The 25,225-nt window shown below is 38.1% G+C and overlaps 1 protein-coding gene across 1 annotated transcript in view; it reads left to right on the forward strand.

The window, feature by feature from the left end:
* Positions 1–9,553, forward strand: part of LOC126278971 (ATP-binding cassette sub-family G member 1-like) — a 294,595-nt gene extending 285,042 nt beyond the window's left edge. The window contains exons 12-13 of the mRNA XM_049979265.1: positions 2,956–3,179; positions 8,480–9,553. Of these exons, the coding sequence (XP_049835222.1) occupies positions 2,956–3,179; positions 8,480–8,639 (384 nt within the window). The 3' untranslated portion in view covers positions 8,640–9,553. The remainder of the gene's footprint in view (positions 1–2,955; positions 3,180–8,479) is intronic.
* Positions 9,554–25,225: the final 15,672 nt, after the last annotated feature.

Consider the following 25,225-nt stretch of genomic DNA (forward strand, 5'->3'; position numbering starts at 1 on the left):
GCATACTACCTCCTTTGGAAATGGTATACTTAGCACTGAATATTACTGTTACAATGCACTCCCTCCTATTCTGCTCCTTCAACTGTGCTGTTCAATATGGTTATGCATTGTCATACATAAGAATGAAATCAGGCCTGAATGCACCCCTGATTTTAATGGATGACAATGCATGATCATATTGAACAGAGCAAGTGGAGGAGCTCTTGGAATGAGAGGATATTTGGCATGACCTGTCCATTCCCTTATTTAAATCCTACTGGTCATGCGTATTTTTTCTTGCAAAGACATACTGCATCAAGTCCACATACCCCAATGTCCATTAAGTGATTGTCAACCACAGTAGTGGGGGAATGGAATGCCCTACTAAAAGAATCCTTACCAACCTTAAGATCAGTGTGGTAACACCTTGCAGAAAATACATTGGCATCTGTGGCTATCACATGTGCTATTAAGAAACTTGTCCCACCACTCGTAATGTCCAGTGGTCCATTGTGAACTGCAGTGACCTTAGTGTAACTGTTGTCTTTGAATAAATATGCTATTTCTGTTGCTCTAGTTGCATGTTTCTGTCAGTTATGTTCTGCACTACATTGTAGCAATTTTTTCATATATTGTTGAAGTTTGATCAAACTAGGTTATGCAGCAGTGACACACCATGTGAAAATTACTTTCCTTAAGTTTTACACACCAGTGTATAAGTGATTTCTGTCATGGATCCAAGAAGCAAGAACAGTTCTCTCTGCTGAGATTGGAAGTATTATAACCAAGTGTAATGGAGAAACTGTGATATTTGAAAATTTAAATACAATTTCTTTGAAAATTGATAATTGGCTCTCTACAAATGGACTGTCACTGAACCTAAATAAAACACAATATATGCCAAAATGTGCTGCACAAGGCCAGAATACACAAATTAAAAATAATGCTCAAGGATAAGTCAATAAATGAAGAATGACATCCTAAATTCTGTGGATTATGTACTAATAAGAATCTTAAATGGAAGACATGTGTTACAGATCTTAAATTGCTGAGCCCTACAATTTTGTGTTAAGGATAACATCAGATTTTGGAGACAAAAACGTCAAAAATTTATCTAGTTTTGCTGTTTTCATTCTGTTTGGGGTAGATTTTCACTGAGGCAGAAAGTGTTTGTTGCACAGAGGCATGCTATAACATTAATATATGTTATCGACTCAAGAACCTCTTGTAGACAGCTCTTTAATCAAGTAGAGATACAGATAACAGCCTCACAGATAACAGCCTTACTGTTAGCATCAATAACAGCTGAGAAAGAACAGTAACAATCACAAACATAATACTAGGAGGAGAAATGATTTAAACTATTTTTCACTCATTTCACTCCTCAGTATGGCACATAGAGGAGTTCATTATAAAAAAATCTTTGTCCACACATCCAGTGATGAGAAGAATTTAATAAATAGTAAAATTAACTTCAAGTGCAAATTGAACCACATAAAAAGTTTTATGGTCATAAAAGCCCAAATCTTATGTTCATTATTTTAAATGAGCCATTTCTAAACTTATTCCCTTCTTCTCTCTACTAATCTCTAATTTTTTTTATTTTTATTAATTCTTCAATTGTCATATGCACAAACAGCTTATGGTTTGTTACATAGTTATATTTGTTTCTGTAATAGTTTTATTTAATGCATGAAGTAAAAACTTTGATGTGTAACATAAGCAAAGAGAACAGGTTATGTAAGGAAGCACAATTGCCAAAGTACCAGCAGCAGTAATATTGCACTGGCTTATACATGACTATATTTTGGTTGGTGCTTTAGTTAAATTAATGCTTGGGGTTAAGGAGTGTCAATAAAGCAACCTGGGATGGTTGCCATATACTGTTGATGGAACTGATGAATGGGGCTCCAAGTTTCCACCTTCTTAAATTGTCTGAATTACATATATGCACATTTGCTACCATTGGCAAAAATAGTAATGCATGGGCACCACCTGTTCCTTATAAGTGAATGCTGTATGCCTCTAATGATATTCCTAGAGTTTTATATGCTGTAAGTCATAAGAAATTGTTTGTTAACAGAAAGTTAGCCTCATGTCCACTGGTGCCACTCAGAGCACTCTTCTGATGTATTATTTTCCCTCACTCAAAAGATATGTTAAGCATTGTTTTGTAAAGAAATACCTTTTGTAATACATTGTTTACTTATGAAATTGTATTACACAATGTAACAATGAAAATGCAGTTGTAAACAAACAAATGCAGTGTATACCACATGATCAGTGCTGCCTAGCAGCTTAGTTCACTTGGCTTCCAATTTGTTTGTTGGTAGCAGTTTGCACTTGTCTCATGACAGAGAATGTTGATGAGATACATGTGTTTAATGAAAAATGTAATATCATATCACAGGGTTGGTAAGCTAGAGAGCTGTTTTCTACTCATTATATTATGCCTCTAATCATTGATGAAATATGAAACTTCCAGGCAGATTAAAACTGTGTGCCAGACACTTGAACTTGAACTTGGGACATTTGTCTTCGGCCTTTTGCGGGTGAAATGTGACTTATTTTAATGTCTTCAGATAACACTTTTGTGTTGCATTTTATAGCCTTTGAAAATGACAGATTGTCAAAATGCATAAAGAGATTTTGGAAATAATAAAAAGTGTGGTCAAGACACTCAAAAAGTTCCTAAAGTGCATCCAAATGACCACTTTGGCACATAGCATTGTTGTGCAAATTGCAGCTAAGTCAGCTCTGCAGCCAGGAGATAATTTATTAAATCAAGAAGGGGATACATTAAATTTGTTTAGCCCATTTAAAAAATCTAACCAATTTTGCCAGTGTGTTACTTACTGGCATTTCCACCCTAGAATAACATCCATTCAGCAGTTGATATTGCTTCTTATTTATCAAATAGTAAGTATTACTTTTTGTGAACTGCAGTATAACTTAATGATCCTGAAATTCTTACAGATAGGTGCAGTGATTGGACCCTGTGTTATATCACCAGTTGTTGCCCTGTGGCAATACAATCTTGGTGTGTACCATAAAATATCACTTTTCATGAAAATAGTGACAAACATGAGTTTCATTCGTCTGGGAATGATAGGAATGATAATAGCTATGATGAGAGACAGGAAGCCCATGGACTGTGATGTAATGTTCTGCCCTTTCCAGTATCCTCACATGATTCTCAGGTCAGTTAATATATTTTCTTTATATGTGGTGTAGCTATAAGTATGTAAGAGTTTGTATATGTGAATTACTTTATTTTTGTTATTCTTAAATTGTAGAAGTGTGACTTGTCCAGTATCCTTGTAAAATAAATCTAATCATGTATAAAATTACTACCACTAATGCTACTACTACTAACACTACTTCAGCATGAAATGTTAATGTAAAGTACTGATTTAAAGGTTCATATATACATAACCTAATTTCAAAACGTATTGATCATTGTAGTGATTTACATTCTTCATACCTTTGTGAAGAAATAACATCAGTTTGTTTTCAGATATTTCATATTCCTTTACCTATGTTTGTGTGTTCATGTTTGTGTGTTCCTGTGTGTGTGTGTGTGTGTGTGTGTGTGTGTGTGTGTGTGATATCAAATTACATATTCTGCAGAAGTTAATCATTAGTGGGACTAATCTTACCTTTTTAAGGATAAAATCATTTGTTGATTCTTTATAGTGCCTGGAAATGAAACAAGTGTTGCATGCAACAATAGTTAAATGGAAACCTTCAGGTCCAGGAATTTGGTCAGTTTTATGATGTGACACACTTGCATGATGCTGGCCTCACATTTGGGAAAAATAGGTGTCCCACAGGAGACCACCACACAATGACAAACACAACGAATTTTATTAAGTCAAGAAAGCAGCTTATTGTAATGGTCCACCAGCCATGGAGTGGCTCACAATAATAGTCCAATAACACAAATGCAGAGGAAATATGTAACTGAGTTAGAAAGCTCTTGGCTGTCCAGTAGAATGCAGAAATGAGAAGCTGCATGTGAAACAATGAGTGGAAGCCTTTCACATTTGTCAAACTCCTAGCTGTGCCAAACTTTCAGCTATGTTGAACTTCTAGCTGCACCTGCTGACTTCTATGATGTGTGAAGACTGCACTTCTGGATCTCAGGTGTGGACCTATGTAGATCACAACATGCATCCCCTTTGCAGGCAGTGGTGTGTTGCTGATCCTTTTGATAAGCCGTGCATGGACACAATGTGGAGACAGTGTCCACATGCAAGAAGGTCCTGGAGGTGAGAGGAGTGAGCAAACCCCCAGTCACCAGAGACGTAGTGATACAGATGGAGTAAGCAACTACAGACCTAGGGAGATGGGCCAGAGTGACTGCATGAGGAATGCGCACAAAAGCCCCCTGCCCCCTTCATCCCTGCTGGTGCACAAGGTGACAGAATCAGTAATGGACAGTCCAAGTCAGGTTACATGTCAGTGTCTGTTGGCAGTGTGCAAAGTGGAGGTGACACTACTACAGGCTGAGGCTCCTGTGACATGCACTGGAGCATCACCAGAGTTGCTACCAGAGTCTGTGAAGGCATATGCTTGTCAAGTGGAGGTGGTGCAAAAAGTGATAGAGCAGTGTGGAATTCTTGCTGGTAGGTGGTGCCCAGTAGCTGGGGTACCAGCAAAGGCACTATTGGGACAAGTGGGGAGCACTCCTAAAGATGCTGTACCTCCCAGTCCCCTCTTCATGGGGTGAGGACATGGTGGCTGTTCTGGCACTTGATGACCACTGGTATCCAGTGGGGCCACCAATCAAAACCACGCACACTGGCTGCTGTCCTCAGTGTAAAACCCAGTATACCAGAACACAATGGTGGAGGCGAGATCCAAGACAGAGGAGATGGAGCAGTGTACTTGGCTGGCACCCATGGAGAAGCTCCACTGGGCTATGTGAACCAGTAGGAGTCATCCAGGTAGACCTCTTTGATGGGAAAGTCTTGCAGATATTTTTTAATCTGGTTCTTAAAGGTGTGAACCATGCACTTGGTGTCCCCATTAAATAGTAGGTGAAGGGGAGGGGATTGAGTATGGTGAGTGTCTGACTACACACAGAAATCATGGAACACCTGAGACAAGAACTGGGATCTATTGTCAAAAATAAGGGTAACTGGAAGATCTTTAAAAAAACTGAAGAGAGCTTGAACAGCAGCCTTTGTGGTGGCTGAGAAGCACCAGACCATGAACTAAAAATGCAAAAATGTGTCAATCACAATCATAAATGGACCCATGAAATCAATGTGGACACATTCCCAGAGAGGGGTTGCTGGAGGCCATGGAGAGAATGATCACCTGAGTCTGCCTCTTGACTAGGACACTAAAGAGGTATAGCAACTAAGTGTTCAAGCTCTTGATCATTGCTGGGCCAGTAAACATGTCTGTAAGCCCAGGATTTTGTGTGCCCCGTATAACAGCTGTAAAAGTCTCCCACTGCAAATTCCTGGAAATGATCACCTAGGGATCTGTATCATCTATGAAGATCGGAAGGATCCCACCTAAGACACAGAGATGATGGAACAACACAAAGAAGTTAAGAATCAGATCAGAAAAACAGCTCAGAGGATGAGGTCAACCCTGTTGGACAAAGTAGACTACCAGCCTGAAGACAGGATCATCCACTGGTAATGTCATAGTTGTATTTGAAGAGGAGCAAGGTCCACTGCTGCAATCTGTGGGTGCCTTATTGGGGATCCAAACGGATGGGCTAAATCATGAAATTAAGTACATGTTGCCCATAATTAGTTGGAGTTTGGTGCCATACAAGAATTTTCTGAGCACATATACTATGCGTAGAACCTCCTTGTTGATCTGAGAGTACTGTGCCTGTGCTGTACTGAGGGTTTTGGATGCAAACACCAGTGACTGCTCTGAGCCATCAACATTCTGATGGACAAGGACCACCCTCACATCAGGCTGTGAGGCACCCATAGCTAAAACCAATGGTTTGTTGGGATCAGAGGTAGCTAGACATTGTGATGACTGGAAGTGTTCCTTCAGTGTGTTGAAGGACTGTCACAAGCTGGAGACCAAATAAAGGGAGCAACTTTGTGTGGGAGGGGATGCAGTGGGTGTACAATGGTGAATGCCCTTCGAATGAACTGGTGGTAATAGAAATTTTACCTAAAAAAAATCCCTTCAGTTCACACCATAAATAGGGATGTGACTGGTCTGTAATGGCCCTGACAGGACTCTGCTTGAGTTGGATGCCCTGTCTCAAGATGATGTGGTCCTGAAACTCAAGAGGTGGTTGGAAAAAAGTGGACTTCTGCAGACTGAAATGCAGGTTCACATACTGGAGATTTTAAAATGGGAACAGAGGTTGTGCAGGTGGTCACTCAAAGTATGTTCTATAATTATGATGTTATCTAAGTAGTTGAAGTAGTGTGAAAGACTGGACATGACCTGTCCCAAACAACACTGAAAAACTGCAAGGGCGCTTGGCACCCCAAACATAAACCGTTTGTATTGATTAGGGCTGAATGATGTATTAATGATCACAATATGCTGGCACTCATCATTTACAGGTACCTGGTGATATACTTTGGAAAGATCAAGTCTGGAGAAGAACTAAGCCCTGATAATCATCTGAACAGTTCGTCATGATGTGGCAGTGGTTACATCCTGACCACAGACTGTGAATTTGTGGTGGCCATAAAATTACAACAAAAGAACAATTAAACAGAGGGTTTTTAATGATACTCACTAGTGGAAAGAGAACCACAATCCAAAGAGAGGTGAGCTGCTCATGCTCCAGCTTGACTTTACCCTGAGGCACCTGTTTACCAGCTATGCATACAGAGAGTCAAGACCTGAATATGTTTCGACATAACTGCCAAGTTTGTGTCTACTTCCTGGTGCAGCTGTTGTTAGAGAACCACAACCTCAATAAAAAGCTAGTTATACACATGCTCAGGAAGCAGTTCTGATGATTAGACTTCCTGAATATCCATATCCATGGTCTCTGATGCTGTGTTCTATGCAGTTGAGTGACAGACTAAGACAATGTGGCCTTTTTTCTGACACTTGAGACCAATGGCCCAACACTGTGGACACTCAGGTCTTTCATGTTTGGAGTAACATGGCAGACATGATGGTAACAGGCACCAGCAGCTGGAACATTGTACACATGCTGTGCAGGAGCTGCTGGATCAGCCAGTTTGCACTGCCACATCATCAATTCTGGAAGCAGTAGATGCAAGCCAGGCTACCCTGAACCACTGCAACATTACGCCTGGCTTCCAGTTGCTGACCATCTACTTGTTAGAACTCATAAAACTGGGCAATTGACAAAACCTCTTCAAACAAGAGGTTCTCCAACTGGAGGTCCCATTGCTGGACTTCCTTATCCAGGTTGGAGTAGATGGTAAAACCATAAACCGTGATGTCCACATATGACTCTTCTGACTTGTCCATGCCAAATAGCACTTGTCACTAAGGCCATGGAGCGTTGCAGCCCAGGCATGATAAGACTGATGGGGCAACTTCTTGCACTGGCAAAATTCAACCCTAGTGACTGTGAAATGCATGCAGTGGTGATAATTGAAACATAAGGTATCAAACAACAAGGGGGCTTCCTGCAATGGGGCCAACTGCCACAACACCTGCTAAAAATTGGGAGTGTCTGTAATGTGGAAGGCATGAAAATGCTGCGATAGGCAGTGTTCATACACCTTCAAATCTTTCATCGCCTTGTCAAAAGATGGGAACTGAGGAGGAAATGAAGCTGGAGATGAATTTTTGCAAAGAAATACTTGCAAATCTGTTCCTGCACCAATGTTTGAATAAGAGACTCCATACCATGACAATAGGCAGAAAGCAACTGCACAGTCTAAAACGTGTGAAGATACAACTCTACTTATCACCAATTTGTTCTAAGTCCACAAGGGAATACCAAACAATGGCTAACACAACAAACAATGAAGTTAAGTCTAGAAAACAATTTATTATAATTGATACACTAGTCATGGAATTACTCACAATAGATGTTTGATAAGAAAAATTTGCAAAGGTAAACATGTAACTGAGTTAGTGCTGGCCAGGACTGTCTCTAAAAGCTGTCAGCTCACCACGAGATTGTGCAGACAAGAGGCTGGATGTGCATCCATGAGTCTGATTATTCTCAAACTCCTAGATGCAACTGTACACTTCTGTGGTATGCCTTACAGCTAAGTGCTCGGATCTTAGGTGTAGATCCATGTGGGTCATTACAGTGGCTTCAAATCCACATCTGACCATCAAGATTTATGTTTCACAGATTTACTTAAATTGCTTGAGACAATTACCAGAATGCATACTTTGAAAAAGGCACAGCTGATATCCTTCTCCATCCTTGTCTAATATACGCACTTGTAATATTTGGGATTTACTATTTGGGTATTGTTATGTTTCTCAGTATTCAGTACAGTTTCTGTAGACATATTCAGCATTGAGTTAGCATAAAACTGTTTTCCTATTATCTTCCCCACAGGATGCTGAATGCAGAAGAAGAGAGCATTACTGTTCAAATTCTTGGTTTATTTGGAATGTTCGTAGTACTCAGAGTCATCTGGTATCTCGTCATCAGATTGAGGCTATCATCTGATTTCTACAACATATGGATTAACTATGCCTACAAAATATTCCGGTGACACAGCCATCACAATTGAAAATGTACTGAATATCTGATTTCCTGAGTTCCAATCTAGAAAATTAATTTTGGCAGGGAGGTTGCAACAAGAGAGAGAACAATTTAGACACAAAAAGTTACATCAGTATTGTTGTTTTATTGCTTTCATTGATGAATTAAAAAGATGATACCATAGTTTGTGAGACAATGAAAGAATCAGTATTACAGCTGTGCTTCAGTTTGATGACATTGCTGGACTGAGCTGTTGAGTGAAAATATTACTTATTTTCATGTTTAAGTGTTCCATGTATGATTACTGCTTAATTTACATTCTAATTTGTTGAAAGCCAAGAACTACATCACTGTATTAATAAAACTGTTCAGTAATCAGGCATGTATTACAATGTTAAAATCAAATGTATAAAAGAATTAATGTGCTTTAGAGGATTTAAATTGAAAGTGATACACTATATCTTACAAAGAGAAGCTAAATGTAGACTGAAGTTCAGTAAACCTTAAATTATGTACCTCGAGTGCAACAGACACAGACTTCGAAAGCAGTACAGTATGAAATAAAAAAAAATGTACAGTAAATATTTCACTTTACTCAAATGTGTTCCTGTATTGTCCATTCTACTATAGTTGCTACTGTTTTGGTTTCTTATTTTAAGTAAGATAATATATTGCTGTACATTCAGTTTATCCACAAACAAACCATATTTTGTAGATACAATCATAAAGAGAAACCTTGGGCATGGAATGTATCAAGTAATAAACTAATATCAAAGACAAAATACACATTACCTCAGATTATACAAGTATAGCTATCACAACCAACAGACAAGAACTAACTGGTGAAATTGTAAACGATGTTTTTCAGAAAATGATTGAGTGGTTCTCTGCAAATGGGCTCTCATTAAACTTTGACAAAACACAGTATATACAGTTCCACACAGTAAATAGAATGACACCATTAATAAATAAAGACTTCAATCAGAAATTGGTAGCTAAGGTAGAATATTCAAAATTTCTAGGTGTATGCATTAGTGAGGGATTGAACTGGAAAAAACACACTGAGGAACTGCTGCAACATTTGAGTTCAGCTACTTATGCTATTAGGATCATTGCGAATTTTGGCAATATACATCTCAGTAAATTAGCTTACCATGCCTGTTTTCATTCTCTGCTCTTGTATGGCATCATATTCTGGGGTAACTCCTCATTGAGTAAAAGAGTGTTCATTGCACAAAAACATGTAATCAGAATAATTGCTGGAGCTAAGCCAAGGTCATCCTGCAGACACTTATTTAAAGAGCTAGGGATCTTCACTGTAGCCTCACAATATATATATTCACTTATGAAATTTGTTGTTAACAATCCAAACAAATTCAAAAGTAATAGCAGTGTACATGGCTACAACACTAGGAGAAAGGATGATCTTCACTACCCAAGGTTAAATCTAACTTTGGTTCAGAAGGGGGTAAATTATGCTGCCACAAAAGTCTTTGGTCGCTTACCTAATAACATCAAAAGTCTGACAGATAGCCATATAGCATTTAGAAGGAAATTAAAAGAATTTCTTAACATCAACTCCTTCTACTCATTAGATGATTTTGGATATAGTAAGTGGATAATCCCCCCCCCCCCCCCCACACACACACAAATATTAAAAATATTAAGTGTCATGTAATATTTTGTGTAATGTAATATCTTGTATAGTCACTTTTTATTAACCTGACATGTTCCACATCATTAAGAAGTGTCATATTCATGGCCTATGGAACAAGTACTAATCTAACGTAATCTGAATCAGGAGCTTCAGTTGACTCTACCTGAACTTTAGTTTACTTGTAAAAAAAAGCACCTTATTCAGTATGTGTATTGCACCCTTTCCCAAAATACTGGATGATAATTCATTTATATTATTAAGCAAGTATCCACTTTTGTTTAACTCACATGCTAATGGATAGCATGTCAAGTCCAGAAATTAGAATTTCAGCAAATTGCAGTGCAATGTTTGACAACTAAGGCAATATCATGTAAGGGTGGCACAAAATTGTTTTGGTGCTTATTGTATCCCCAAACTATCCCATCAGTATAAATTGGTTTTCCATTTAAAATGAATTTTAGTTACTGATGTTCAACATTAAAGTCAGTGTGCATTAAAAACGTGCACTTGATCCATTTACATTCCAGAAATTCTTCATTCTGGATTTGAGCTCCAGTCTTAACTTATGAAAGTGTAGTTGCACTTGCTCTTATGAATGCTTCATAAATTAATAGATGAAACTTAAGTATTCAGGAACATAACTTATTCTATACAACTACTGGGACAAAAACAGTGGACTAAAATTATAGCCATGTACAAAAAAATTCAGGGCTCTACATCTTCATCATCCATTTGAGGGTAAATATTCACAGCACTGCTACATGTTGGTAAATTTTGGTAAAAGTAGTGAAGCACTGAAGAAATAAAAGGTAAAAGATTCATCAAATCTTTGTTTTTCTCAGTCAAAATTTTGCACAATTCAGAATATATCAGAAGAGTTTTCAATGACTGCTCTTTTCCCCACTTCCTGAAGGTCATTGTTTTAAAAGAATAATCCCTAGTTGGTCTGTTTTGAATTGGAGCCACCTGACCTGCCTCTATTGGCATGGATTACCATCATTGCCCTTGGCGTAGTTTTGTAATTGATGCTTCAACAGGCAGCATAGTCAAGAAAACTGTTTATCTGCATTTTACAGCATTGAAATTCTCTTTTTTTCCATTTTGTCTAATCCATTGCGTCCAGTCATGTTGGTCTTGTGTCGAAAGTTTTCCTCTTCTATTTGATCAAACAGTGTGCTGAATCACACTCCATGTGGATGTGACCAGGAGTAAGAAATTTGTATTGATTATTTCCAAGGTTGATGACTCCTGAAGGACAAACATGCACACCACTGAAGTATGGCTGTTCTTATTTTGGCCTGAACATCTGTCAGAACACATTATCAATGTTCTCACTTCTGGTTTGATACCTTGAATGAATCTGTACAAGCAGGATCCCACTTCAATAGCTCCTTTTACAGCAAGAGCTTCATGCCATAACTAAGTGTGTCAGTCCCTTCCCACAGTTGTATACTATTAGGCTGCATGTCCATAGTGTCCATCTGTAATATGATATCAAATTTCTGAGTAAAGGAGTTGGGAGGCATTGCTGCAGATCAAACTTAATAGTGTGTGTTCCATTACTGATTTTTGCAATTTCTTTAGCAGCAGCCTTACTTTTGTGAGCCACATCAGCTATTTCATGGTGATCTTTCATAGCTTCCATTAACTTAGGTTTTTAGCTTTCTGGACCAAGTAGTAATTGCATTTCCATTTTGTCACAGGTTGCAGATGTGTCATCAGTTTCTTTTACAGTACTGAGTGTCATCTTCTGGAATTCCTCACAGAATGTCCTCTAGTACACACTGCCATTATCCCATATTTCTTTAGTGTACTTTCCATGTACGGCTTTAATCATAAAATGTGGGACCAGAAAAGGTTTTGTTATAGTTTCCTCTAAAATATTGAGTCTCATAGGTTGTAATTTTCCTCGGAGAATCTCTGACACCAGATCTAGCAGCTTCACTTTTTCACTATTCAGTTGATCAGTGATCAGTACATCACATGTCTGAATTACTCCGGATAGAACTCCTGTTTTATACAACTGTTTCCTTTTCATGCTATCTGGTAAGTCTCTCCTGACCAGAGGTTTCAGGTGACTTTTCTGAACTCTACTCCTTTCCCTAAACCTTATCAGTCCTTTTCCTTCACCCCTCTTCCTTTCCTTTCAACCCTTCTGCCAGGAGAAGGAGCCTCTGGCTCTGAAAGTTTGCAGTCTTAAATACCTATATAAGTGTACTCCCCTGTCACCACATGGTGAGTAGATTTTTTATGTATCCAGTTATATTAAGACCCCAGATGGGAGGCCAGTATTAAGCAAAGAAATGAAGTCTAAAATGTGGAAAGAACAGACAGGGAGGCCATACTTGGGAAACAAACACGAAGACAATATTCTAGAAGGTGCAGAGGAAGTAAATGAAGAAGGGACAGGCAGTCTGACAGAGCATTGTAGGTCCCACATCAAAATGAGACACACTCTCCCTCTCTGTTGTGTGGTGGTTCACTGCCAGATGTAAGTCTTTTCAGTTGCCATCATTTAAGTGATTTGCATGTCAGTCACAATGAAATGATGATAATTCAATGCCCTGTCCCTGAACAGAGAAAATCTCTGACCCGGCAGGGAATCAAATCTGGTCCTCTTCTTTTGGCATCCAGTCACACTAAACCCACAGCTACAAAAATGAATGGAATAAGGCACTTACAGTAGATGACATTCTCTTGGAATTATTGAGAAGTCTGTGAGGAATAAATGAAGGAAGATTAGGATTTAATTTCCTATTGAAACTGAGGTAATTAGAAACTGCAGAAGCTCAGTGTGTTTCAAGAAATGGAAAGAAAATTAGCTGTGCCCTTGCAAAGGAACCATCATAGTATTTTCCTGGGGAAGTTTAGGGAAATTAGGGAAAAGCTAAACTGTATGGTCATATATGAAGTTTTACCTCTGTGCTCCAGAATGTGGGTCCAATGTGCTAACCGTTGTACCATCTCACTTCCATAGAAAGGAAGTGCTGACAGGTGTGGATATCACCAAATTATCAGCTCAGCAATTTAAGGTTATAAAATATTGACACAAATTATTTACAGAGTGGAAAATCATGTATAAGCCAAGCTCAAGGAAAATCAGTTTGTTTTAGGGAACAATGTAGCAACAAAAGAGGCAATACTGACTCTAAAAATTATCTTAGGAGGTATATTGATGAAAAGGAAACTTATGTTTGTAGTAATATTTATTTAAATATCTTTGCAATATCCTTTCTTCCAGGAGTACAAGTTGTGCAAGTTTCACAGGAGAGCTGCTGTGAAGTTTGGAAGATAGGACATGAGGTGCTGGCAGAAGTAAAGCTGTGAGTATGGGTCATGAGTCATGCTTGGGTAGCTCAGTTGGTAGAGAGAATGCCTGCAAAAGGCAAAGGTCCTGAGTTTTAGTATTGTTCCGGCACACAGTTTTAATATGTCAGTAAGTTTCATATCAGTGCACCCTCCACTGCAGAGCAAAAATTTCATTCTGGAATATTTATTTATTTTGTATATATATGTAGACTGAAGCAACAAATGAAAATTTGCAGTGGTTAGCACATCTGCCTAGTGAGCAGAAGACTAGGGTCCAAATTCTGGCCTTGGTACAAATTTTCATTCATTCTTTCAGTCCGCATACATACATCATAGGTAGTTGAGACTTGAAAAGATCTCAGGAACCATATAGTTTCATCTGATTTATTTATTTATCTTTATTTAGCCAAGTATCATCTCACAAAATCCTTTTGTAGACCTGCAATTTTGCAGGTTTCACAATCCCATCTTTGTCTATATTATGTGACAGTAATGATCCAAAGTGCCAAGATCTCTCATAAATATTTTACAACTTTCCCTGTCAATGTCCATAAATACATGGCCTAAAACTAAAGCTGAACTTTCTGAAACCCTCACTGCAGTGTTACCATTGTGCCACTTAGAAAGTGCTCAAAATATTCATGAAGCTATTACTAATTTCACTCTTAATTCCAGTGTTAATATTTACATATCCACACATTATTATGCTAGTTTTGGGGGAGGAGACCTTTTCCAGGACTCCATTTAGTTTGTTGAAGAATGTCTCACCATTACCACTAGCTGAGCAGTAAACATACTAATGATTAGCTTCTTATAGGCACCTGGCTTTGTTACTTCAATGGCTGATAGTTCAACATGTTTACCTATATTAATGGTGGTCACATGTTCTCCAGCTTTAAAATGTGTGTCAGGCATCATATAAACACATGATCTGCCACCCTTTAAGGTAGACCTACAATAGCAGCTTGCACATTCATATGATGATAGCACTATACAATGCAGTTCATCATCTCTACACCAAAGTTCTGTAATGCACACTACCATGCTGCTCGAAGACTATAATTCATATTCAAGATTATGTACTTAATTTTTAATAGATTGCACTTTTTGATGAATAGCAGATAACTCTGCATAAATTTCTGTGATGCTTGCACATTCCAATATGCAAAAGTCAGTTAGATTCTATTAAAAAAGAGGAGCCTGTTGTCATGACTTGTAATAAAAAAGCCCTAGTTCTCCTAGCCATGACAAAAAATATTTGACCTTGTGTGGACACACAGCAAATCAACTGTACTCTCACTCATCAACTACACCAGTCTCCTTTTCCAAAACTATTTAAGTGCAGACCATGTGTAGTGTAACTCCATCACCCAATAGTCCCCACCAGTATGACTGCAATGTGTGCCTGACCAGCAGTAATTAGTGCTACTTCCAGCTCTGCACTTACCTGCCTTACAGTACAGGCAAGATGAAGCTGATCATGCTGCTGGAACACCCCTACCTAGCTCACATTTGTGCCAACAGGTAGGGAAACTATCTTATTCAGTTCATCACCTATGTTGTATGTCATGTCCCTGTCCAGGCCATTTCCTGTGCCACACACTATACTACCTGATGCTCTTTCATGGAATCCTTACACAAAGGCCATAAACCCTCAAACTCTTGGGTATCCAGTTGAATGTGTTTGTCGAAATGACATTTCAATGAATGACACTCATTGAAATATCACACCATTTTAATAATCTTATTCAACTGGAAACCTGTGGGCTTTAAATTAGTTGAACATATATAGTGTTTGTAGATATAAAGAAAGTGTTCACAATGTTGGATAAATTAAACTCAGTGATATATTGAAAGCAGCAGGGATAAAAACCACAGAGCAAAAGGTTACGCACAATTTGTACAGAAATCAGAAGATAGGTATAAGCGATGAAGGACATGAAAGGGAATCCATGCTTGAGAATTAGTGCTGTGATTGTGCCATATCTTCAAGATCTCTGTGAGCTTATCTTTCAACAATACAATACAAGTTGCCCCTACTAGTACATGGTTGTAGCCTATCCCCAATGATATACAATCTGTATGTCCAGCACGCAATAGAAAAAATCAAGGAGAAATTTTGAAGTGAAACTTAAGTTCAAGAAGAAAAAATTAGAAGTAATGGTGAAGATGTATTTTTGAGGGTGGGACATGGTCACATTTGGATTTGGAACGCTTAGTTTGTTGGGCAGTTGCTCAAAAAAGGCAGAGGTCCCATTTTTTAATCCCTACCCAACACACAATTTTAATAATATAATAATATCTTCTTTCAGAAGAAATTAAAACTTTACAGAGTGAGAATTGGTAGAAGGGGCTGCCACTTACGTCAGAAGCAATGACTCTACCTCAGCTGGGCATTAAGTCAATCTGACCTTGAATGACAGATACAGGTAGGTCAATCTAAGCCAGTACACCTCTATGCCAGTATTTGTCATTTCAGTTGCTAGTGAGCACTGGCATGCCATCTCTTGGCAAATCTTTGCCAGATGTTTTCAGTGGATGAAAAATCTGGAGTACGTGCTGGCCAGAACATCAGCTGAACAGGTTCTGTATCTAGGTATATGGGGGACAGTAGGTTTGTTTTGCTTTCGTTTGCTTTAGGGGACAGTAGGGGCAAATTGTATTGTATTGTTGAAAGATAAGCTCACAGAGATATTGAAGATATGGCACAATCACGGCCTTAATGCAGCAAGAAAGTAACAGCTGTTGTACTAATTACTGGCTATGCAAAGTGGAGATGGTCGTGCTGTTTACCAAAGGGCAGTGTAACCATTGCTTTGGACAATGTGCTCATATGACAGTCTGGCAATATTCATCCTTCTGGTACTCTCCACCCATGGATGTGTCTATTGTGATTATGCCACTATTATGCCTGTGTTCAGTTCCAAAAGCAGCTGGTAGACATTTCTCCTTATTACAAGAGGAATAAAATGACCTTCTCACAATCAATCAGCATTAAAATATGATTTCTGAATGAGGAATCCATTGCATAATCTTTCTTTATGTATAGATTGTAGATAACATTGCTTTCTGTGTTGAGCTGTGCTGAAATGCTCATCATTTGAATATCCAAGCATGTAGTACACTGCACGACAATTTGATGTTTTTGCTTGCCAACTTATGGTGCTACATGCTTTAGTGGTCAACAGAATACATTGTCCATGCACGACTTTTAATATACATTCAACCTTGTGGTCAAAGGCCTATAATATGCAAATGATGTGTTTGCATATATTGTTTTCAAGTTTATTTATTAATCACAACACAAACATCATGATAGTATTGCCAATTCTGGAATAGGTTTATAGTACTGTTCTGTGCTTATCACGCAACAATACAGTTGTCATTATTTGTACACACAAGCTCAGCATGCAGAAAACTGTGGCACATAGTATGTCTCCTAAGATGACTCAAAAGAGGAATTATTGATGAAATATATGTCTGTCATTTTCTATTCTGCACCCATTATTGCCTGTGGGCTACAGCTATGGAGACATTCATCAGTCTGCAAGGGCATGCTATTTGTAATAAGATGTGATGAAAAATGATTTTGTGTGGTGAAGTTTGGGATGTGTGTCATTGCTTAACACATGAAAATAGGAATACTACATCATATCACAGACATCCTTCACCAGATAAATAATATGTACCTCATGTCAGCGAGGGTGCTGCTTCTTAATGCTGCCTTAGGTTCATCTTGATGTTACTGCATTACCACTCAGGAATCATGTGATGGTAGAAATAAGCTCCACGAATTCATGTTCACAAAGTTTTATTTCACATTCTAGATGTTCGGCAGTGAACTAAGACTGATCTCAAACTGCACTGAACTGAACTGAATTACGGCACAAATTGCCTCTATTTGTATGATTTTAAACAATTACTGACATTGTAACGTATTAAATTAGCATATTTAACAACTAAAACTTTTACGTTAATCTACCCAAATTATTTAGAAATTTTCATGAAATAAAAGTGGATAATTTCATACATAAGACAGGAAAGAATCTGTTTCCATTAAGGCTATAAATTACGTTTTACCATTTCAACAAAATATTTCATTAATTTGCAAACATCATTTTACTTACTTAAAGGATAATCACCCTATCATTTTTGGGTGAACAAAGGAATTAGTTTTACTGAATGAAAGGCCTAGATTCTATTAATTAAATGTTGTATGAGTATAATATTACATTTTTGTATAGTTGCAATTACAACTCCATTAACTAACACCAGTTAAAACATGAGTATGCTTAATTCTGACTGAAAACTATCATGTCATATTTATATTAGGGATTCAATTTGTTTTTAGCTTTAATACATCAAAATAGCTGTCTTTCAATGAATAGAAATTTGGAACTTTAATTGTTGATTACTCCATAATTACAATACCAAAACTATTCCTACCATGTGCCTGAAGTGTGTATAATGTAATCCAACATGTAGTGTTCATTCTGCATACTGGTGAGGCTCAATGTAAACAATATCAAAGCAATAGCTTAAATTAGTGCAAATTACTAATGTGCTGCAAAAGAAAATCTTCAGTGTATTCAAATCGAGATAACCAGAAACGCAACATCAAACCAGCAGTTTAAATTGGTGTAAATTACTGATATTACACACATGCCCTCTTCAGGGGAGCGAGGATGAGACTGGAAAAGGGTACAGGATCTCAGAAAGGGTTGCGGTTTACATATTACTGCAAAAGAATGAAGAAAGAGTTATATAGCAGCAAGCAGGTGAACTGTAGACCTTTACCCATAAAGGTGGGAATAATGGCTGTTCAGATTGATTATATACTATCGTGCTTCACATATTTTAAGCAAAAACTACATAAATTTAGCAAGAGACAAAAGATACACAACACTTGAAATGAAGATAAAACACACTTACCAAGTTAGCAATAGTCAAAAACAAGAAATAGCCTTCTAAAAATTTCCCTGGAAATGTTCAGTTTCCTGGAGCCTAAAATCAATATGACTCAATATCTTGGTGATCCCTTTGTCTGCCATCTTCAGGAGAGTTGATGATGCTGATGATGAGGCCTGGGGGTAGCTCAGGAGAATGACTAAAATTAGAAAGCCACAACTGCTTTTGGCTGAAACCAGTCATGTGATTAGGTATAGTAGGGCAGTCCTGGTGCTCTCTACACAGTTGCCAGACTTTCCTATTCCCCCTACGATGTCTTGTAATCTGAGTCTATAAACCTGTTTGAGGCATAAAATGGTGGAAAATTAAAAAAATCATTGGTTTTCCTATGATGATACAGTTTTCCTACCCTAAGTTAACCTCAGATGAAACTGTAAGTTGGGATCCAACTTGTCTGAAGTGCATTGAGGAAAGGATAGGAATGGATATATCTTTATTTAAATGAACACCACACCAGGGAGAGCCTTACACGTGCTCAGTGAAGTTAAGTTCATGCCATGCCAGGCCTCAGCTGCTGCACATGGTAGTGCAGAGAAGGGCAAGGTGACCATCACTGCCAGTGAGGCTTTGAAGCTGCAAGCAGTTCCATGTTTCACTCACCCTGGAGTCATGTCATCATCTGCTGTTGATAACTCTATGCACAGAGATGGCACATGGATACTGTTGATTCAACTACCTAACCCAAACTGCAGAATAGTAGTTCCAAGTTGTGCCACAGGTATGCTGTTTGTGATGACACTACAGCCACAGCCCAATGTGATCAAAGTTAAAATGGCAGGGGACTTTGAAAATGCCAGCATCACACTTGTGCTTTAATTCATACTGAAAAACGGTGGCAAAACAAAGTGATGTCTAGCCCACACAGATACTCTTCAGGAGAATTTCAAATTATGGAGATGCACACTTGTCCTGTGGATAAGACTTATGCATTGGCTCCCAAGCTAGGAAGAAAAGAAAGTTTGGGCACCACACTTGAGAAATTTACCACAGAAAAGTAATGAACAAGAAGGATAAGAGCTAAGACAACAGTAAACTGCCTTAATGATAACAAAACTGCATTTCTGCCACAAACCCACCATTTTTTAATGCAGCCCTGTATCAAACACATTTGAGAATCAAACATACTTATCTATAGTTACAGGTCAAATCACTACCATCAAAAACATTGCAAATATACTTGATGCCAAAAAGAAATATATTACATGACAGTACTGGTCTGGAGCCTATTTTCACAACATATTTCTTATCAGAAAATCTGAACTGCCATCAGCAACAGAGAACAACACAGTCTGATGTATAGGAGATAAAGTGACTGGTCCTAAATGCTGTGTTCACAATAGCACCCATAAATACATCTTGGTCACGTTAATTCAGCTGTGCACTATAGCACTGATTTGTGTGACCTGCTGGAGAGTGTCACAGAGATGTTGCAAAAACTGAACTGGCAACCTATTGAAGATAGGTGGAAACTAAACCCAGAAATCTACCAACGAAGTTTCAAGGACCGGATTTAAAAAAAAAAAGACTCTAGTAATATACTACAACTATTACCCTTATATGAGGACAGTATTATATTAATTACAGTTTGCACAGAGTTCTAGAAGTCTCCCCAGATCCTTGAATGCCGTGCTATCTGCCTTGCTTTTTGCATCCCACAAGGATCCTTCACCAAGTCATAACATTCCCACCTCCCTTCACCCACACTGAACACCTCTGAGTAACCTACACCACCTGTAAACTTAACTCCATCACGCATATAGTGTCCCCTCTCCTTTGCTGTCGTAGTGTACTGCCACACCTCTACCTACACATCCCACCTATCCTTCACCTGTACACCCTCCAAGTCCTCTCCCAAAGAAATTTCAACCATCTCTCTCTCCAAGACCATGAACTTCGCACCATCTATCTGTCCCAACAATTTTGAATTCACCATACCATATCCATCCCCTCCACCCAATACTACACCCCCCCCCCCCCCCCAGTGGTGGATACGTATGGTGTTAGGTGCGCACTCCATCCTCTCTCTCCCCCCCCCCCCCCCCATTTTGTGGGGCCAACCGCATTACTAACTGCACCACCCCCACCAGTCAGCCTGCTCCACTATTCGTTCATTTGGCTGAGGTCACAATGGATGAGGATTAACTTAATGGCTTAGCTCTGTTGAACTCTCACCCTGACATTTATTGTCCTATTGACAAATTAATTAACGAATTTGCCAAGAAGAATAGGCACATAGAAGCCATCATTTAAGGAAGAGAACCACAATTGTAACTTTTTTATGTCATAAGTCTTTACATGTATAATCAATTTGAATATAACTTTCTTAAACTTGAACATGACTATTATTTTTTATTGCAGTAAAGTAAAGATAACAAGATAGCTTTAGTGCCCCCTTCTTGAGGTTTCTCTGTATCTGCCACTGGTTGCCCCATCTGCTTTTTCCCTGTAGTCTATAGATCACAGTACCAGTTACCCCTCTCTCCTTATCACCCACAGCCACCCCCATCTTGTTACAACCTCTTACCAGTCCTATTCCCATCATCACTTATCGCCTATCTACCTTGTTTACTATACATCACAAAGCATAATTTTCATGATTGTTGCTGCTGTTTCTGGCATATTATCTGTGTTTCTTATGCTACTTTTTCTCAACATATATCATGCCATGTGCAACTATATGAGCGGCGGTTAGTAAACAAATACAAAAACGTGAACTAATATATGTCAGCATTACATAACAATAAAACACAGAAAATATGCCAGACACAGCAACAATAATCTTAAAATCCATGCTGTGACATTTAATAAATAAGGTATTATAACATTATTCACTGGGAACAGTACACATATAATATTTTACAATGTTTATAAGTATGCTATTTTTGGTTGTCTTGGAGTGAAAGAACTCATTGAGGATTCTAGCTGGTGACAGGCAACGTTCATAGAGCAAATAATTAAATTTTCATCTCAATTTTATGCTGAAATCAATGAATACTGCATCTAAATCGATGTAATGTGTACATAATGAAGTGTAAAGCCCCTATCCAGCTGTAATCTTACACTTTTTACAAGTAATATTTTACTAATAGCACTAAATTTTGCACTTGAATCAGCAAATATAATACTGAAGTCAATCATTTTTCCTCTCTGAATCAAGTCTATTCCCCTACTGTTAAACGTATAGCCTGCATCAAAGAATCAAATGTAGCTAACCAGTTGGCAAATGAAACATGATGGCAACCACGGCACAGAATTTTCACATCTAGGGGTTCCTGCTTCACTAAGCATTTTACATTGCACAAGGAAGATATAGCCATGAGATTTACAAATGGAGACAGCTGACTTGGATAGAGCAAATCATTGGATTTTTGAGTCAATTTCATGGTGAGATCTATGAGGATTGTATCAGAATCAACGAAATTTACACACAAAGAAGCTCATTTCATGTCACACCATTATTCCCTCACTGAGGCTATACATAACTGTTATGCTAACAGCAAGGAATCTGATATTTGATATCTGTTGTCATGCACTCTAGACCTGATGATTTTAGTATCTTATATGTCATTTTCATTTCTAGTTCTGAGAAATATTCCAACAAATCTGTCTTCTTTCCACGTCCCCTATACTTTATGAAGTCAGATAATGATGGAAGTGAACCACGAGTGCAAACAAACTGCCATATATAGTTATTCTACCAGTTATGAAACAAATGCAATGAAAGTAAATTCCTTAGTATAAATGGTAATGTGAAGAGCAGGAGCATTTGATGTTTGAAATTATAATAGACCTTTATTGCTGATATTGTACTAATTTCATGAACAAAACAGAACACCAGCTCATACTGATCTCTCTCTCACAATTATTATTATTCACATGTTCAGAGAAATGTGTTTAGCATGATTCAGTCCTTGTATCACAGACACCGTGTCAGCTGGATGACAAAATACAGTTCATTATACTAGCATGCAAATGTCCCATACCTCAGTATACATAATTTACAGACACAGGTATCAAATGTCTCCACAGGATTTCTAAACCATTTATGATTAATGCAGGAGTGATTCCTTCAACAATAAACTTGCTGTGGAAGTCATTATGCTGGCAAAGGTTGCGGATGGTCATGGTAGAGATATCTGCTGTTATGATTTACAGTGCATTCCTCATGCAAACATATGATTACTAGCACACCAAGTACACAGGAAAATCAGTTCTACAGCAGTTTCCTCCACAGGTATCTCATATCTTATGTTACATTCAACTCCAGTAAATTACAGGTGCATTGCTGACACTCAACGGTATCGAGATGCATTCAGATCAAACAAATTGGATTGCTAAGACATCAGTCAGAGGGCTCCTCAAACCACTCTTCCATGATTGAGTCCTACTCTGCAGTGTGTTTGTGAAGGAAAATGTGCTATAACAGCTGTTAAAGATGTGTAGTCAATGTGGCATAGTTGGTTGAGTACTAGTGGTTGTTGTTGCAGTAATAGTACATTCATGTAGATTAAAACAGGGTGTCCAATGGCAAATTCAGTAAGGTGGTAGCAGTCATGGGCGTACCCAGCAAGGGGCAGGGGGGGGGGGGGGGAGGCAGCTGCAGTTTACTGTTTTATTTAATAACAAATGCTGCATGTTTTCTTGGATTCTACAAGTGCATTCTCGTATTTAAAATGTTTATTAAAAGCAGTTTTCCCTGGTTTACTGTTTTATTTAGTAAGAAGTGCTGTATGTGGTCTCGAGTCCTTGTTTCCTGAGACTAGTATGACCTGCCCCCCCCCCCCCCCCCCCCCCCCCCAAGTTCAGATCCTGGGTATGCCCTTGGTAGCAGTAAATTCATATTACAGATTCAAACAGATTACCATCTAGCTACATTAGATTTGTAACCATAGATTCACAACAGACTGTACCACAATGACCACACATTCTCTTTTACTGGCATTGTGAAATATAACCGTGCAACTTCTGAGTTTATCAGTTAGTAGGAAACACTCATCTGCATTTATCAGTGATCTCTGGGCTGTAGTGCCTGTAAACAAACTAAGAGTACACATTCCACAAATATTTGCTGCATCTTTCTGAGTTATTCACAGTGTAGCTAACAATTTGTTTTGCTAAGAGAAATTGTATGCAAAAAAGTGAACACAATGCTTCTCTTTCACAATTATATGTTTTTTGCACAAAACTGATACAAAAATGGCTCTCTCAAAAACTTTCACACAACTTGCACTCCCATGGCTGTTTCATCACTTCTTAAGCCTGTATATTGTTCAAACAATTACATGTTACATCATCCATTATTACAAAGAAAATTTAAGAAATACAATCAAAACTTGTTGTCATTCATAAACTGATATTATAGAATTAACTTGCTTCTCCCATACTGCGACATTAAACTTTACCTGGCTAGTAGTTTTTAGTAATGAAATTCATAAAGTATGTTTGTTAACAATGCTTTTTATAGAGTTGCTTATATCATGAACAGTATTAGCTGAAAAACGTTCCTAACACATACACAAATTTTTTACACAAATACATCAAAAAATCTAGTTTCACTTTTGTGAAAAGTATTCTCGAATTACAAAATGAAAATTGTTATGATTTATGTTCCCTTATCAATTAGTAATAGTTGAAATAGAACAGAGACACATTTATACTTGCTTAAATTGAAATGAAATTAATGGCAGCATGGTAAAATAAGATTTAAAATGACCAGATAAATGAAATGAGAATGTTTCAAAATTTATACAAACCAATGAGGATGGGGGCCTGACACCTGAGGTTGACACTTCACATCAAACTTATCCTAAAGATAATATGTTGATATGTTTGAACACTTTGCCAGAGTATCGTATAATATAATAATCAGATACAACATTATGAGAAGGAAAGTTGCTTCTCACTATATAATGGAGATGCTGAATCACAGATAGGCACAACAAAAAGACTTTCACACTTAAAACTTTCAGCCAATGGCCTTTGTCCACAATAGACACACATACACACTCTCATGCAAATGCAGCTCACACACGCGATTGCAGTCTCAGGCAACTGAAACCACACTGCAAGCAGCAGCACCAGTGAATGATGGGAGTGGCAACTGGGTGGTGGAAAGGAGGAGGCCGAGGTAGGGAGGGATGGTAATGTGAGGATGGCAGACAGTGAAGTGCTGCAGATTGGGTGGCGGGCAGGAGAGATGTGGGGTTGGGCGGTGGGAGGGGGGGGAGGAAGTAGTGGAAAAGGAGAGAATTATTGAGCAATAAATAAAAAAAGAATAAAATAAAATAAGTAAAAAACAAGAATGGGTGTGGTGGTGGAATGACGGCTGTGTAGCGCTGGAATGGGAGCAGAGAAGGGGCTAGATGGGTGGAGGCAGTGACTGACTAATCATATACAATAGCCTCTCAAAAAATAAAATTCAACCAGTTACCACAACCGTAGTATAAATGAATAATTCCCCATAAGTTTTCATTCAGCATAATGTGAAGATGACTTCAGAGAATAATGAACATAAAATGTAACTGTGAGTATATCAGATCAAATTTGTAATAATTATTGGTACATGCTCAAGACATAGGCATAGGTTAGCAAAAAGATTCAAATTTGAACATTGTCCATTTTCACATTATTTGAAAAAGAAATAAAAGACAATTAAACTAAAT

The sequence above is a fragment of the Schistocerca gregaria genome, chromosome 6 (genome assembly GCF_023897955.1).
Source record: "Schistocerca gregaria isolate iqSchGreg1 chromosome 6, iqSchGreg1.2, whole genome shotgun sequence".
In the NCBI taxonomy this organism is placed as follows: Eukaryota; Metazoa; Arthropoda; class Insecta; order Orthoptera; family Acrididae; genus Schistocerca; species Schistocerca gregaria.